Below are 18,652 nucleotides of genomic sequence, written 5' to 3' on the forward strand. Positions count from 1 at the left end.
GTATCATTTGTACGTTGTGTACAGATTTGGCATTCAGTCCAACATAAAGGGAGTTGCAATAATCCAGATGGGATAACACCAACATCTGAGCCTTTACTGCAAAATGTGATTGAAAAAAATAAGACCTAATCAGACACAGTTGATGCATGCGGGTCGTCTCCACTTGGCAATCTGTGGTCCAAAGTAAGTGAGGAGTCCATGATCACCCCTAAAACCCTGGACTCTCACCATTAAGGCTGTACCACTAGCCAACAGTATAGTAGAAGGAATGGACAATACAGAGTTGGAAAACCATCACACTTTGGCTTTATTTGGATTTAGCATATTTGCTAAAGCCCAATTCTGAATTTTATCCATGCAGCTGTAAACTCGGATAAAGTATCATCTTCTTACTTTTGCTGGATGTATCAGAGGAGAGGTGGAGTAGCCTAATGGTTAGTGCAGTGGTCTGAGTACCTGGGGAACTGGGTTTGATTCCCACTACAGCTCCTAGTGACTTTGGGCAATTCACGTAACCCTCCATTGCCCCAGGTACAGAATAAATACCTGTATATAATATGATTGTTAAAAAAAACAACAACTAAAATCCTGTGAAGTGCCAAGACATATGATAATGAGAAAGGGAAAAACCCTCTGTGTCCACACCTCCACCCAATATACAGTTTAATAGGGTGAGAAGGAAAAACCGTGGGTAAATTTTCTTCATCGGCATAAAAACCCCTCCCAATCAAGGAACGTATTGCCTTCAAAATCTGCACCACGGTTCACAAAATTATCTACGGCGAAGCCCCAGGATACACGACAGAGCTCACAGACCTGCCAACCAGAAACAGAAAATCAACAAGAACATACCTAAATCTTCACGACCCAAACTGCAAAGGACTCAAATACAAATCAACTTATGGAAGCAGCTTCTTCTACATGAAGCACAAAACTGTGGAATGCATTACCAAAAGCCGTGAAAACAACATACGACCATCTAAACTTCAGGAAATCACCAAAAACTAACCTATTCAAAAAAGCATACCTTACTGACATTTCCTGAACCCTGCTACACAACTATCTAAAGCTAGTAATCGGACTTTCCTCTTCTCTACAATTCCTAAATGTGTCTGTAACACATGTATCTTATTCCACCATATTACCACTTTGTATTTGTTCTTTACCGGCTTGGCGTACGCCTACGGCATTATGTAAGCCACACTGAGCCTGCAAATAGGTGGGAAAATGTGGCATACAAATGTGACAAATAAATACATAAATAGGCCTGCCCAGAACAGAGTATCTACATCATGAAGAAAAAAAAAAAAAAAAAAGAGAGCTACGTATGAAACGCTGCCACCATTTTCACTCAGTGAAAATCCATTCACACTTACCTATGCTTCACCTTCTAAAGAATTCATCCCTACCTAAATCTTTCCAAGGGCAGAAAGGCCCGGCTATACTACTTTGATGACAGTTCGACACCTGATCTCACCTAAGTACTATGAAAGCAGACGGACATTTTCTCAGCGTTATCTCCTACCTGATATATTCTAAAAGGGATATAACGAAATCCATCCTCTCCTGCCGGGTACTCCATGAGTTTTCGATTTATGGCCCAAAACTGGTCAAACTTGTCTGCAACAAAATTATACAATCCAAATTAGTACAGCAATTAACAGCAGACACACAATATTTGTGAGCGTAGAATGAAACAATCCTAGTACAAAAAAAAAAAAAGAATTATTCTATTATAATAGTGCTGGTTCTAATTTAGATATTTTGGCGCAGTGGCAGATAATGCTAAACATATGGCTAAAATATTTAATAAGGGATAAAACAGTCTGAAAATAGCAACAAAGACAGCTAGAAAACTCTGTTTCACTCATAGGGACCAATGTATTACTTGTGTTATCAACACAATTTAACATTAAACACAACTCTCTGAGATGTAGTCAACATTGCATAACTGTCCACATTTTTACATATAGATTGTACAATCTGCAGTCTCATCATCAGTAGGGCTGAAGAGTGGCCTACTGTATCATTTCCCACACTCTTACAGCTCAAAGCACACCCTACATTAACAAAAATAGTTGTACTGGACATCAGCCTTCATAGAGCAGGCAACAAGAACACAGAAGGAACTCATGGCCAAATGGAAAAGCTAGCGAAGCGCCGAAAGCTATAGCAGAGGCTAAAGGACTGAAAGGAGGTGGTGCTGTGTTTAATAGTTGTGCTGGACAAAGCAGGATGAGGCTATCCATGGCAAAGCATGCTGCCTATTAACTTCTATAGACTGGACTTGTGCTGTATCTAGAAAGGAGAGGCCTGCGTGACTATACGTGTGCCCCGAAAGGAGCCCTTACACAATTAAGACCATCGTTGTCTGACTCTGGTTGCTGTGAGGTCTACACCTGAGTACCAAGCAGCAACTTAGGAAGGAGGTTAGGATGAGTGGGTAGAACCACCCTGTTAAAGAACTCAGCGTACGGTGGATCGATTACTAGAGCCTCTGCATACTGAAGTTACTGCCACCAATACAAGTTGACAGATATCAAGTGGCTTGAAGGGAGTCAAGAACTATCTCTGGCCGTCTTCAAATCTAGGCTAAAAGCCCACCTTTTTCATGCTGCTTTTAACTCCTAGCCCTTACTCACTTATTCAGTACCCATGTTTTATCATTCCCACCTTAGTAATTCCTTTATCTCTTATTTTCCTTGTTTGTCTGTCCTAATTAGGGTTGCCGTGTGGCTCCAGAGGGGGGAGGACGGGTTGAGCCAGTCTGGGTTTTGCTTCCATTGCTTTCAGTGGGGGTGTGTCCTCCTTTTTCTGAAGCCATGTGGTAACCCTAGTCCTAATTAGATTGTAAGCTCTGTCGAGCAGGGACTGTCCCTTCTTGTTCAAGTGTACAGCGTTGCGTACGTCTTGTAGCGCTATATAGAAATGATGAGTAGTGGTAGCAGTAGAGTTTTCATCAGCTGGATTAGCACCACACTGCAGTCCCATGATATGCAGGAGGCTCGATGGGAAGTTTCAATAGGTTCTAGGTCAGTTCCCATCTGGACGGGTCCCACCACACCAAGGAGGACAATTCCCACCCATAAATCACAAAAATACAAAACAAACCAAGGACAAGTAATCTCTCTCCCTTTCCTCTTGCAGATCGTTTGGGGGGCAGTACCCCCTCACACACTCCCAAAACATTACCTTTTACATGTCCCTTTCCCCTTTCAGACATGCAGTTCGTGAGGGGAGGGCAATGCCCCCCACCCCCAAACTAGGTTTCCACCTAATTCAGTTCAAGAAAGAAGCTTCAGTCAGAAAAAAAGAAGGCTAGGGAGGGTGGGAAATGACCGGGGGGGTGGGGGGGAATTGTCCTAGGTGGAAATTGTCTCAGGGGAAACTGGTGGGTGGAAACTCGCCTGATAACCTTCAATAGAAGCAAACCCCAAATAAATCAAACTAAATGCTATATAGATATGGATTTTCCTTCTACATACTGGTGATAAATGCCAACTACAGTAAGGCATACCCTAACAAACAGATGTAAAAGGTATTCAAGCAGTTTGTGTGACAAAAAAAAAGGGATCTAGGGCCCTTCTGTCACACCAGACTGCAAACCTCCTCCACGTAAAACTGTGAGACCTTTTAGTCATAGGAGCCAACTTTTCATAATTACTGGGGGTGCTAAACCGAACCAAAATTTTCTCTCCCTGGACCCAGTCAAGGGGTTTGTTCAATATTGGGGGTGCTCAAACACCCACAGCACCCAGAGAGCTGGCTCCTATGCTTTTAGTAGAATATCTCCTGGAAGTCTGTAAGACTTGGGAAATACTGTCAGGCAGGGCAGCCAAGAGGGAGGAGGGGGCAGGGGGGGGCAAAATTCCTCAGGGCCTGGCCTCCAAGGGGGGCCCGGCGCTACCATGGCTCTCTTGCTCCTGTGTGTTATCACGTTAACTGTGCTCTGCCAGGCACAGGTCCTTCTTCCTGCCTTGTAAAGTACTTCCTGTTTGGATGAGGCAGAAAGAAGAACCTTGCAGAAGAGAAGACAATCAAGTAAACAGACCCCGGAGAGGGAGGGGGCACATGGGCCTGGGGGGGAGGGGTTGACCTGGGCCCAGCTGTGTCTCTCGGCGGTCCTACTGTCAGGCAAGTTCAAAAAAGCTATAGTTACCCTCTCAGCATTCAAGCTGTGAGGGCCTCAGTCTGTGCCCTGAAAAGGACAGGTACAAATCAAGGTAAGGTATACACAAAAAGTAGCACATATGAGTTTACCTTGTAGGGCAGACTGGATGGACCATGCAGGTCTTTTTCTGCCGTCATTTACTATGTTACTATGACTCAATGTTGTAAGGCAAGAGACTTCCTTTAGCCTGCATGATCAATAATGGGGAATTCTCTAATTTTATGGGTCTTCTTATGGAAAGCTCCATAAGAAAACATAGTAACACAATAAATGATGGCAAATAGAGACCTACATGGTCCATCTAGTGTCCAACAATCACATTCATTATCAGTTCATGATTAATCCAACAATAGTACTAACAGCTTTTCACTTGCTAAATTCAGCTTTAAGATGTCTTCAGATACACAGAACTCACACTCATAGCATATTGGTTTGAATGCGGTATTAAATACACATGCTTGATCCAGATCTGTCTTGCAATATATGGGACATAGACCTTAGAAGTCTGCCTGGCACTGGTCTCATTTCACCACTGCTGGAGTTGCCATCATAACACATAGTCTTTCTACTTAGGAATGCATTTTAAAATTTCATCACCGTTTTTGTTTTCACCACCTTCACTGGGAGGACATTCCAAGCATCCACCACCTTCTCCAAGAAAAAAGTACTTCCTGATGTTACTCATAGGTAGAGAGTTGCACAGGGACAGAAATCTAACCTGCCCCCGCCCATCCCCGCAAGTAATCTAACTCATTCCCTGTACTAAAATAACCCAACCTATGCCATCATTCTGGAAATGAAAGCTATCAGAGATGCACATTTCCCATACCTGTCATGGTCCAGTTGATAAATAAAATAAAATATATTTTCTACCTTTTTACTTTTCCATTCGATTTTGTACGTATAATCTGATTTTCTGTTTTTTTCCTGCCTTTCCAAGCTCTTCTATTTATTTGCATTTCTTTTTTCTCCGTGTCTGCTATCCATCTTCTATGTCCCTATCTGTCCTGTCCAGCACCTCTCTTCTATGTCCCTGTCTATTCCTCTTGGGTCCAGCCCATCTCTCTCCAGCCCGTCATGCCCCCATTCTCAGCTTTTACCCAGCCTCTCTGATCCCCCTCCCAAGGGTCCAGCCCCTCATGCCTCCCTCCTCAGCTTTCACCCAGCCTCTCATGCCCCCCCTCAGTTTTCACCCTGCCTCTCTCATGCCCCCTCCCCAGCTTTCATCCAGTTTCTCTCACGCCCCCTTCCTAGCCTTCCTCAGTCTCTCTGCGGCTCCCCTCCATCCTTCCCACAATCTCTCATGGCCCCCTCCAGCCATTACCCACAGTGCTTTGAGTAATGGTGTCGCAGTAGTGTACCACCATGCCAGCCTACCTCCCTAATCCTCATCACTGCTTCAAACCCCCCCCCCCCCCCCCTTCCCCTGCACGATGATCGGCCTCTGCAGAGATTTGAGCTGCACATTGCAGGAAGTTGGGATAGTCTCACGGTTTGAAGTCCCACAAGACTTTCCCAACTTCCTGAACCGCGCGGCTCAAGTCTCTGCAGAGCGGCAGAGCCCGATTGCCATGCAGGGGAACAGGAGGAATTTGAAGCAGCGCCGAGGATTAGGGATGTAGGTTGGCGTGGCAGTACACTACCACAGGAACCCTGCAGGACCCGTGTCCATCCCCGTGGGATTCCCGTGGACTTCAAGGGGATCCCCATGGGAGTCCCATGGCCCTGGAGGGGATCCTCGCAGTAGCCATGGGATTCCCGTAAACCTCATTTCCGTGCAGCTCTCTAAAGTCTACCACCCTACAACCACAATTTATGTCCTCTAATTTTACTGCTTCCCCATATTTTGGAAAAGATTTGTTTGTACATTAATACCTTACAAGCAAAAAAATAATGTGAGGGAGCATCTCAGATTCAAAATACCCTCCGAGCTACTTCCTCATCCAAGGGCCATTTGTGTGGTTGCCACATATGACATGTTTTATCTGCCACAGAATTGTCCTTTCTTGTCAGATAAGTAGCCTTGAGGGTCATCCAGTAAGAAATGGCACAGTTCCACATCCTGACAGTCTCCTAACACTGAAGGTATGACCCCATTCCTCCCTGTTGATGTAATAATATCACAACCTGATTGTATGTCTCTATCAATATCATTTTGTTGGACAACCAATCTTTGAACACCTTTAGAGCATTATCAGACTGCTCTCAATTCCAGAAAATTTATCTAGTGAAGTTTCACCCATGAGGAGAACCCCAAATGCGAAACCAATCTACATGGGCTCCCCACTCCAGTTTAGATGCATCTGTTGTCAATATTGTTTGATAACATGGAAAATGAAAAGGGGATGTCTTTGGCCAAACTGGTTTGAACTATCCACTAGGACAGAGAGTCCCAGAGGGGTTCTGTAACAGATACGTTGTCCCACCGACTGTGAGTGGCCCATGTTCACTGCATACACACTGTTCACTGACCTGGTCTATTCTTGAGATGTGCTAAGGGTGTTACATGTATTGTTGAGGCCATCTGGCCCAACATTCTCTCAACACATTCCATGTTGATGTCTATTAGCTCCCTTGGATTCCTACCACTGTGGTTACTAGATTGGTGATCCTTTGCTACACATGTCAAGAAGAGCTCCTATGAATTCAAATTGCGGTGAAAGGTTTAGATGAGAGTTAGGGTAGTTCATGACAAGCCCTAGCAACTCCAGTACCTAGCTATTTGTCTGCACTGATCCTTCTGCCTCTTCACGAGATGTGATCTTTATCAGCCAATCCTAGAAACAGGGTGACACATGCACCACCAGTCTGAGCGGGTACGCTGCTATAATTGCAAGGCATTTTGTCCACTTTCCAAGCATAGTCTCTCTTGTCTTTACAGAAAACAATGGCTGTTATGAAAACTACACAAAGTTATGGAGACCCTATCATCATAGCTCAAGTTCAGAAATTTAGAACTTTCCCCTACTCTTTTATCTATTATTGAGTCTTTCGTCAGGTCAGTTTCTCAACTCTTGGAAACTCGCAAAATAGTCTGCCGTAATCTTAAAAAAAAAAAAAACAATCTCAGACCCTTCAGTTAGTAGTCATTACCATCCTGTTTCAAATCTTTGCTACATGCCAAAAATTCTAGAAAAAAATGTTTCTGATCAACTTCTTTTGTAGAGAAATCACTGACCTTTCATCCACAACTATCTAGCTTTAGAAAACATTTCAGTACTGAAACCATCATGACTGCTCTTCTTCGTGAGCTACCTTCACATTTTGAACAACATAAAATTGTGCTTACAATTTCTCTGAATCTACCAGCAGCCTTCAACCTTATTGACCATTCTTTACTGTTGTTGCATCTGGGTGCACTAGGTCTCTTCAGCCCTGAGCTTTCTTGGTTTAACTCATTTTTGACCAACAATCATTTCAGGTCCATGTCTCAGACACTTAACAGCAAAACACGAGTTACACTGTGGTGTGTCCCCCCCCCCCCCCCCCCCCCAAAGGGTCTATTCTTTCACCTCTACTTTTTAATCTTTTTCTTAGTCCTCTTGCTACCTTGATTCAGTCCTTTGGCATGTTAGTACATATTTATGCCAATGATATTCTACTTCTTTTTCCCACCTCTACTCTATCCCCATCACTCTCTCCTCTACAATCCTATCTCAATTCAGTTGCTTTATGGTTAAAAGAACACCGCTTAGTACTTAATACCGCAAAAAGAGTAGCCTGTTGGTTTTCTGGTGCATCGACACCCCCATCTTCTTCTATCCAATTGTTTGGAACTCTTATTATCCAGGTGCCCTCATTCCGTTACTTAGGCATCATTTTTGATTCATCATTATCATTCTTGCTAAAAATGTTTCAGCTTTCTAAGGTTAGTTTTTTAAACTTTTGAAAATTATGGTCCATATGACACTAGTCTGATATCAATCAGCTTCATACCCTCATTCTTTTTTCACCTCCCGTTTAGATTACTGTAATGTCATATATGCCGGGCTGTCTAAATCATCAATTAAAAAAAAATTGCAAAGCCTTCAAAACACTGCCATCTGGTTGATATGTCGTGCTCATCGCCATGACTACTAAAGCAATTCCACTGGTTGCCGGTACATCAGCAAATTATTTATAAGGTTGCCATACTGACGTTCAAAGCTTTCTGTGTAGGTTTACCTGATTACTTATCCTAAATAACAATACCATACTCTCCAGCTCGAGTTCTTAGGTCTATCAACGATCACCGTTTAGTTGTCCCCAATCACAGACTTGCATATTCAGAATTGACTAGACACTGTGCCTTTTTCTTTCTTTCTCCGTTTATCTAGAACAATCTTCTGCTCTCCCTTCATGGTAACACTTCTTTTAGCAAGACTTGGCTTTTTACACAGGCATTTGGAGTCCCTGACACATTAGGTTTGCCAACCTCCCTTTCCTCCTGTTCTCTGTCTCCTGACACAATGATATTGTTTTCCCTTCCCTTTATCCATGGCTTATTGTTGTCATTGCTCTTGTGGGCATGGATTGCTCTTTCTTATTAATTAATGGAGTTCTTTTCCTTTCTTTTATGTGTTTTAGTATGTACACCGCTTTGTCCTACATGGTCAGTTTAAATGATATAGTAAGCATCAATAAACTATAAACTACTACCCGAGAAGCTGATGTGAGGCCAAAAGGCAGTATATGTTACTATTAGTAGTGTTTTCCTGAGACAAATCTGAGATACTTCCTGTGCCTGGGATCAGTATATATGAATGTAAGTGTTCTTTAACGTACAAAAAAAACATAACCAGTCTCTCCTTGGGAGAAAAGAAATTAGGGTACCCAGGGAAATCATCCTGAACTTTTCTCTTATTAGAAATTCATTCAGCTTTCAGCATCCTTATATCAAGGATGAGAAGGAATCCCTTTCCCTTGGGCTACACCCTCACCCATCCACCACCACCTTCTTTGTCATCAGGAAATACACGGAATAAAATCCCTGTCCTGTTACCTATGTTAGAATGAGTTTGACTACATTGGCTTGAAGAAGGAAAGACAGCTCCTTGGTTACGTATTTCCTGATGCTGAGAGCTTGATCATGATGCTCTCAGTGGGCAATTTAGAGGTGGTTCAATAAATGTAAACAGTATCTTAGCTAGACGATCCTTAGAACCCATTGATCAAAGGCTTACGGGGTTAAATATGAAAAACCATAGCCTTCCTTGTACCGGTAGGCTGTCTAGACTGGTTATTGAAATGCTGGTTATGTTCTCATGGAGGCAGTCAAAACCCTGCCTCTGGTGTTGGCCGTGGAGCTGGCTGGCTCTTCCACAACCTCTATGTCTAAGGTGAGAGCGAGATCACTGTCTTGAGTGGGAAAGATGAGGATATCTATGCCTCAGAGTGATAGGATCTCCTTTAATAACTCCTAGAATTACAATTAAAATTAAATTTATACTCCGCTACAAACCATTCTTGGATCAGTGTGGATTGTACAATAAGAATACGAGGCCATCACTAGGAAATTACATCATTTTAAAATATACATAAAAGCATAAAAAAATAATAGCATCAAAAATAACATCAAATATTTTCAAAAATAGCAACTTTTTAGCACAAATATTTTTGAAATAAATGAGATTTCAATAATTTACAAAATTTCAAATAACATGAAATTGATCTCAATTCTAATGGGAGAAGAGGAGGCTGGGTTGTTAGTGGGCCTGAAAAGGGCTTTAAAGGTGTTGCTATGCCGCCAGCAAGCTTTCCCTGCACCTCATAGCTTATGTAAAAAGTTCAGAGCCAGGTGAACCTCCAGATCACAGTACTCATCACAGAACTCTCACTGCTGTATTAAAAATATTATAGGTCAGCAAAACTATGTAGTGAACAGAGTTGTTCAGCTTGCTCCCAAGGTAGAGTGTCTGCAAACTCCAACACTAGCATGATGAACAGCTGATAAGAAATGTCCAATGTGTGAGCTTCTCTCTCCAGGGACACAGAGGAGGGAGTCTTGGAACTACTGGCCCGTTTGAGAGCAGATCTAACCACCACCGGAATGGTGAGGAAGTTGTTTCTTAAATCTGGGAGCCTTACGAACTCTATACACAGAGTCAACCTTCTTACTTACAGGTACTACAGAGGGATGCCTGACTTTTGGGCACTGCAATTTGGGTGCCCTAGTATTTTGAGCGCCACCATCTGGGTGCCTAAACTTTTAGGCATCCAAATGGTGGTGTCTAGGGTCAATTCTATGTCTATGGCCAGTGTAAATGTGTGCGCTTAGATGTTGCAGTTGCATGTGCAAAAGAAACTATTCTATAAAACGTGCACTAAAATAATGGGAAAATCTATGCTCCTCCCATGGAAACATCCCCTTTGCAGTTACGCATGACAATACTTAGGTACCTAGTAATAGAATAGCACCTAAGTGCATTTATATGTGCATACCTGATGTTTTACCCCCATTTTAGCTCTTAAGTACCGTTATCTCCTGTTTCCGCACCTGCAATCGGACACCTACTTGGCGCCTAACTTAGGACGCCCTATCTAGAATTACCTCCTAAAAGCCCAGCTCAATTCACTCCCTTCCTGCACTGGTGGAACTCAACTTTTGGATGCCCAAAACTCTGCTGTTAGGTTCCCCTGCTATAGAAAAGTAATATAGAACCCAAAGTTATATGTACCAATATAATTAATGTGAAGAGCTACAATTTGGACACCCAAAAGTAGCAAGTTCTACTATCTCCAGTGCTGCAGGGAGTATTATTGAGCCAGACTTTTAGACAATACCATTTAGGCACCAAATCTGAGAACCTGCTACAGCGAATGGTAAAAGACACTGAACCCCTCTGTGCATTAGAAGGTAAATAACGTGCGTGCTGGACCGGCTACAACCGGTCTAAACCAATCGTTGCCAGCACAGTGAGCTTTGTGCATCGGGCCCCCAGAGAGGGAGAGAACTTCACTGGTATTTGCTGGGAAATTGCTTTGAAACTTGGGGAAAGGTACAGAGTTTTATTTATTTATTTTCTGCATTTGTACCCCCCATTTTCCAATCAGGCGATTGGTTCAATGTGGTTTACAGGTTTCTTTATTTGGACGTGTTACATAACTGTTGGAAGTTAAGGCTATTCTTGTAAGTGTTTGCTAGAAATTAATTCTCGTGGTGTGGTTGAAGGGAGATTAACTATGTGGTTTTATCAGTAAAGAAATTTCTGGAGAAGCTGGCTTTCAAGTGTTTTCAGAATGTTGGAAGTTAAGGCTATATTTGTTGCTGATTGCTCGAGTTGAATTGTCATGGTGTACCAGTTGAATAGGTAACCTTGGTGACTTTATTTTAAGTTACTCTGCTCACTTAGCCAAGGCATTTTAAGGAATAGGGTTTGGGGTTTTTTTTAAGTATTTAAGGTCTCTGTTACAGTTCCACAGGCTAGTATTTTACTACTATAAACTACTATAAATCACTTCTATAGCGCTACCAGTCGTACGCAGCGCTTTACAATTGAACATGAAGAAGACAGTCCCTGCTCAAAAGAGCTTACAATCTAAATCAGGACAAACAGACAGGACCAACAAGGGACTATTTTAAAGTTACCATAGTATCAGTGTAGAGGACAGCTAATAGTCACAGGAAACCTCAATTTAGACTTTTTTAGACTTTTTTTTTTTTTCTTTAGCCACTTAGAAGAAATCTCTATCAACATAAACAAAAATTAAGGTATGGTCATACTTGTGAAAATCCAGCTAAAATTATTTACTGGAGAAAGTAACCTTTACAGAGAACCTCCAAGGGGTACAATATCCCCAAGCACCGAGGATGCATCTCTAGGGACTTCTGCCCAGAAGTGAAGGATTAAGATGGCCGTTTTAGTTGGAAATTCAATCATTAAGCATGTAGATAACTGGGTGGCTGGTGGACGTGAGGCTTGCTTGGTCATTTGCCTGCCTAGTGCGAAGGTAGGGGACCTTACGTGTCACCTGAATAAGATTTTAGACAGTGCTAGGGAGGAGCCTGCTGTCTTGGTACATATGGGTACTAATGACATAGGAAAATGTGGAAGGGAGGTTCTGGAAGCCAAATTTAGGCTCTTAGGTAGAAAGTTCAAATCCAGAACTCCTAAGGTAGCATTTTCAAAAGTGCTCCCCATTCCACATACAGGACCCAAGAGACAGGCACAGCTCCAACAATGCGTGGATGAGACAATAGGGTAACCTCCAGTTGGCCGCGGAGATGGTGTTGGGCTACTACTTTCACCCTTCTGTAGATTTCAACCTTTTCTTATACCTCATTCTCACTGCTTTTCTTCCTTTGAAGTCCACTCCATCCATCTAGTCACTCCTCTGCCTCTCCGAGTAGCAGTCATTTATCAACCCCCTGATAAGTCCCTTTCTTCCTTTCTCACTGACTTTGATGCTTGCTTTCCTTCTTTCTTGAACCTTCATCTGCTTTCCTCATTCTTGGGGATTTTAACATTCATGCTAATGATCACTCTGACTCTTATGCTTCTCAGTTTCTCACTTTAACATCCTCTTTCAATCTTCAACTGTGCTCCACTACTCCCACTCACCAGAATGGCCACTGTCTTGATCTTATCTTCTTCTCCAACTGCTCACTCTCCAATTGGTGTGCCTCAGCCCTTCCCCTCTCTGACCATCATCTGATAATTTTCACACTTAAACACCCTTTCCCCCCCAGTCCCGTACAATCTCAACCAATACGAATCTTCAGGCTATTGACCCTTCTACTCTGTTCTCCATTGTTTCAAATCTCTTCTCAACCACTATGTTATCCAAGTCTGTCAATGAGGTTGTCTCTTCCTACAATACTACTCTCTCCTCTGCTCTGGATACTCTTGCTCTTCCCATTCCCCGTTCTGTAAGGCATACCAAACCCCAGCCTTGGCTGACCTCTAGAACCTGCTACCTAAATTCCTATGCCTGCTCTGCCGAACGCCTTTGGCTGAAATCCCGTGCTCAAGTTGACTTTATACACTCCAAATTCTTGCTGACCTCCTTCTAGTTTGCTCTTTCACTTGCCAAACAGGACTACTACATCCAGTTGACAAATTCTCTTGGCTCTAACCCTCGACGTCTCTTTTCTATACTGAACTCTCTCATCTCTTTTCTATACTGAACTCTCTCATCAAAGTGCCTTCACCTCCAACTCCCCCTTCACTTTCTCCCCAGACTCTGGCTGAGTACTTTCATGATAAGGTTCACAAGATTAAACTTGAATTCTCAACCAAGTCACCTCCTCCTTCCCTTAGTCCATTCTCTCAACCCTCCTTTTATGAAATCACTAAAGAGGAAACTGTACATTTTCTTTCCTCCTCGAAACTAACTACCTGTCCCGCTGATCCTATTCCCACCCATCTACTTAGCACTATCTCTCCTACCGTCATCCCTTTTATCTGTCATAACCTCAATCTTTCACTTTCCACTGCAACTGTTCCTGATGCCTTCAAACTTGCTGTAGTCACACCACTCCTCAAAAAACCTTCATTGGACCCTACTTGTCCTTCCAACTATCTCCCCATCCTATCCAAGATACTGGAACATGCTGTTCACTGCCGCTGTCTTGACTTTCTTTCATCTCAAGCTATTCTTGATCCACTTCAATCTGGATTTCGCCCTCTTCATTCAACTGAAACAGCACTTGCTAAAGTCTCTAATGATCTGTTCCTAGCCAGATCCAAAGGTCTCTATTCTATCCTCATCCTCAATCTATCTGCTGCTTTTGACACTGTTGATCATCACCTACTCCTTGATATGCTGTTCTCACTTGGATTTCAGGGCTCTGTTCTTCCAGGTTTTCTTCTTATCTCTCCCATCGTACTTTTAGTGTATACTCTGGTGGATTCTCCTTCACACCTATCCCACTATCAGCTGGTATACCTCAGGGATCTGTCCTGGGACCTCTTCTTTTCTCCATCTATACTACTTCCCTTGGTACTCTGAGCTCATCTCATGGTTTACAGTATCACTGTTATGCTGATGACTCCCAGGTCTACCTCTCCACACCAAATATTTCAGCAGGAATCCAGGCCAAAGTATCAGCCTGCCTGTCTGACATTGCTGCCTGGATGTCTCACTGCCATCTGAAACTAAATATGACCAAGACTGAGCTTATCATCTTTCCACCTAAACCAATCTCTTCTCTTCCCCCATTCTCTTTCTCTGTGGATAACACTCTCATCCTCCCTATCTCATCAGCTTGTAACTTTGGGGTCATCTTCGACTCCTCTCTCTCCTTCTCTGCACATATTCAACAGATTGCTAAAACCTGTCATTTCTTTGTCTGTAATATCATTAAAATTTGTCCTTTCCTTTCTGAGCACACTATCAGAACCCTTATCCAAACTCTTATCACCTCTTGCTTAGACTACTGCAACTTGCATCTCACAGATCTCCCACTTAGCCATCTCTCTCCCCTTCAATCTGTTCAAACTTCTGCTGCACAACTTATATTCCACCCGTATCGCTATGCTCATATTAGCTCTCTCCTCAAGTCACTTCATTGGCTCCCTATCCATTTCCACATACAGTTCTAACTCCTCTTATTGACTTACAAGTGCATTCACTGCAGCTCCTCAGTACCTCTCCACTCTTATCGCTCCCTATAGTCCTCGCCGGGAACTCCGTTCACTGGGTAAATCTCTCTTATCTGTACCCTTCTCCTCCACTGCTAACTCCAGACTCCGTTCCTTTTATCTTGCTGCACCATATGCCTGGAATAGACTTCCTGAGCCGGTAAGTCAAGCTCCATCGCTGGCCATCTTCAAATCTAGGCTAAAAGCCCACCTGTTTGATGTTGCTTTTAACTCCTAACCCTTACTCACTTGGTTCAGTACCCCCTTCATGTCCAATGTACAGCGCTTTGTACGTCTAGTAGTGCTATAGAAATGATAAGAAGTAGTAGTTCTCTAGTCGGTCCATGAAACAGGCCAAAGTTGCAACCTGAACTTTTAGAGAACCCAACACCAATCCTTTCTGAAGACCTGCCTGGAGAAACGCTAGGATGGGTGCACTGTGAGCAGAGAAGGGAGAAAGTCCACACTCAGCACACCAGCCTTCAAACATCCTCCACACCCTCGCATATGCCATGGATGTAGAGCGTTTCCGAGCCTGAAGCAAGATAGCAATGATCGAATCAAAGTAGCCTTTTTGTCTCCACAGATTCCTTTCAATGGCCAAGCGGTAAGACCAAAGGGGAACGGATCCTCCATGAGCACTGGACCTTGCAGTACAGCAGCAGTCAAACCAGGGGAACAGGAACAATAGCCTGGAGTACCAACAAGGAATCTATGGTGCCCTGAACCTTGACTGCTTTGGTCCCCTTTTCAACAAGGAGACTGCAAAAAGAGAGGAGCATCCGGGCGGGAGAACTCCAACTTGTAACATTCTGTAAGAATATTCAGAACCCACTGGTCTGAAGTGATTTTAGTCCACTCCTCCCCAAACTCCTGAAGTCTTCCTCACACTAGAGAAGAGTGGACCAGCCTCGTATCATTATGAAAGACTGGAGTCACAGAGTGGTCTAGCTGAGAGGAGGACTTCCTGTCCACACGGGACTTCTGACTATATTGCCGATGACTAGGGCGATACTGTCTGCTGTCTCGAAATCAAGATGAGACACCTTTGAAGACGGACAACCAGAGGCTTTTGGCTTATCCTCCATCAACCACTGTAGCTTAGTTTCCCCCCAGTTCTTTTATCAAGTTACTGAGATCTTTTCCAAATAGCCACTTGCCCTGAAAGGTGCAGTTTAACTAGACATGACTTTGACGCTGTATCTGCTGCCCAATGCCACAACCAGAGTTGCCGATGTGCCATTGACAGCCAAAGGCATACTGCAGGTCATAACCCATAACATGTCATAAATAGCATCTGCCAAGTAGGGAGATATGGCACCCGTCTTGTGTTGCCGAATGCTGATGCCACTTCAGGCTTGCTCTTGCCTGTCGCTTGAAGGCCCAAAGAGGCCACTTCAATGGCTTGTTTCTGCAAGCCTTCTAGCTTCCTATCCTGTAGGTCTTTTAGGGCAATGCCCTTTTCCACTAGCAAGGTGGTTTCTTAGTTACTGCTGTAACCAGGGAGCCCACCCTGGGAAGCTGCCATTTTTTTTCTTACATTTGTACCCCGCGCTTTCCCACTCATAGCAGGTTCAATGTGGCTTACATATTATATACAGGTACTTATTTGTACCTGGGGCAATGGAGGGTTAAGTGACTTGCCCAGAGTCACAAGGAGCTGCCTGCGCCTGCAGAGGGAATCGAACCCAGTTCCCCAGGACCAAAGTCCACCACTCTAACCACTAGGCCACTCCTCCACTCAATTTATCTTTGTCCTCTGGAACTAATGGGTAGGGGCGAGCCATGGCTCTTCCCAATCTCAGCCCTGCGTCCAGTGAGATCCATTCCACTGTAATCAGGTCCTAAATGCCTGGATGCATCGGGAAGGACCTCTAAGCCTCCTCATGACCGATGAAGATGGAACTCCTGACAATGAAGCAGAAGGCTCCTTAATAGAAATCAATGCCAGTGCCTCAGAAATAAAAGTACTGAATTCCTCTTTATGAAACCACCTCAGTACGTTTGGATCATTCCCCTTCTCAGGAGGGCTCTCTTTCTCCTCTAATGGTCCTTCAATGATGTCTCCTCTAAATAGACAGAGACCACATCAGATAAGGAGAGAGAAGCAGAGCGCCTCATCTGCCCACTCCTGGAGATCTAAATGAGATCCTAAGAGTTGAAGGGGCAGTAGGGTGAGAAACTGAAGCACTTTGCAGCAATTCTGACTGTCCCTGCTTCAGTAAATAGGCCCGATTTAAGAGCAATATAAACTCTGAAGAAAACAAAGAGCCCAATGCAGCTGAATGCTCTGTCGGGCCCTGAGGCAGTAAAATGTGATCAGACAGAGGCTGCTCCTCACTGTCAGCTGGCCCCAACAAAATGGCACCCATTCCCGCACCCATTCTGCATCGTACTACACACTGGCCCTACCGGAGAGCCCGAAAACCCTGGCATATTCGAATATTGTGCAAAATCTATATATGTACTGCCACTGGCCAACGGATTCCCAGATTACACGCACTGCAACACCCCGATACCAGCCAGCGGGTCCCACAGCCACCGGGAACACCACTCAACTGCCTCCATGGGAGTCTCCATTCACCCTGTCACTAGTGCAGCACAACATATCTCAATCAGTGAGTCAGGATCCCTCCCCCTGCACCAAGTAAAACTTGCAGCCCTCCAAGCAGTTCTCAGTCAAACTTTAGTTGGACATACCACTGCTGGCTGCTTCCCAAGCTCACAGTCTCTACAAGTCTTACCACGGATAAGAAAGCCTCAAGGCCGATACTCTGTTCCATGCTCTACAACTAGGGTTACCATAGTTTGTCCCCCAAAAAGGACACATGCCCCGCCCCACCACACACCCCGCCCCGCCCCCTTTCACACCCTCGCTCCGCCCCCTGTCACATTTTCCCCTCCCCCCTGTCACACACCCCGTCACCACCCCTCCCCTTACCTTACTACTGCCTTGGTGGTCTAGTGACCTCTTCGGGACAGGAAAGAGCCCCCTCTTTCCTGCCCAGAGCGCTGCCCTGCATGCATCCTTCCTGTTCCTGATCTTGGCGCCGATTCAAAATAGCCACCGAGAGTTGAAGTCTCGCGAGGTCACTTCAACTCTCAGCGGCCATTTTGAATGGGCACCGAGATCAGGAACAGGAAGGATACATGCAGGGCAGCGCTCCAGGCAGGAAAGAGGGGGCTCTTTCCTGCCCGAAGGCAGAAGAGGTCACTAGACCACCAGGGCAGTAGTAAGCGGAGGGGAGGCTAGCAATCTGCCCGTTTGTCCGCCACCAGCCTGCCCGTTTGTCCAGAAATCCAGACAAACGAGCAGACTGGCAAAACTCGCCCAGTTGCCCAGACATGTCCTCAAAAAGAGGACATGTCTGGGTAAATCCGGACATATGGTAACCCTATCTACAAAAAACCTCTTTCCGTCTCCATTTTTTTTTCTTAAAGCTGTTGTGCTGGAAAAGGAGAGCTCCACAAGGGAGAGGTGAAGAGAGAGTAGTAGTAGTAAATTCATAAGGCACCACACATAGAGATCTGAAGACCTCCAGATATGACTCTGCAGACTCAAGTCACTCACAAAGCTCAATTGAGTACCAGCTAACCAACTGGGCCAGGACCAAATCACTCAGAACCAGAGGCTGAAAATTGTGTCCATCCATCTGCTGGAGGCAGAAAATACTAAGACGCTGGGGTGCCAAAAGAGATGTCTCAGCTTAGTTTTCAGTTCTCTATCTCCATCTGCTGGTTGATGGACACAACTATCCCACAGGTTCTGGAACAGAGGGAAGCTACATAATGGGATTTACAGTTTCTCTTCACTGCTTATTTCAACAGACCTCTAGTTAAAAGGGAACTAAAATAGAACGCATAGCTCCAGAGATTTTTCAGGAGCTGACAAAACTGGGACTAATAAAACCAGCTCCTG

The 18,652-nt window shown here is 44.2% G+C and overlaps 1 protein-coding gene across 2 annotated transcripts in view; it reads right to left on the reverse strand.

The window, feature by feature from the left end:
• The window catches only part of ATG5 (autophagy related 5), a 299,869-nt gene that overhangs the window by 169,372 nt on the left and 111,845 nt on the right, over positions 1-18,652 (reverse strand). For both annotated transcript variants that reach the window (XM_030199172.1, XM_030199171.1), the window contains exon 6: positions 1,526-1,620. In XM_030199172.1, coding sequence (XP_030055032.1) covers positions 1,526-1,620 — 95 coding nt within the window. The remainder of the gene's footprint in view (positions 1-1,525; positions 1,621-18,652) is intronic.

Source organism: Microcaecilia unicolor, chromosome 3 (assembly GCF_901765095.1).
Source record: "Microcaecilia unicolor chromosome 3, aMicUni1.1, whole genome shotgun sequence".
Classification (NCBI taxonomy): Eukaryota; Metazoa; Chordata; class Amphibia; order Gymnophiona; family Siphonopidae; genus Microcaecilia; species Microcaecilia unicolor.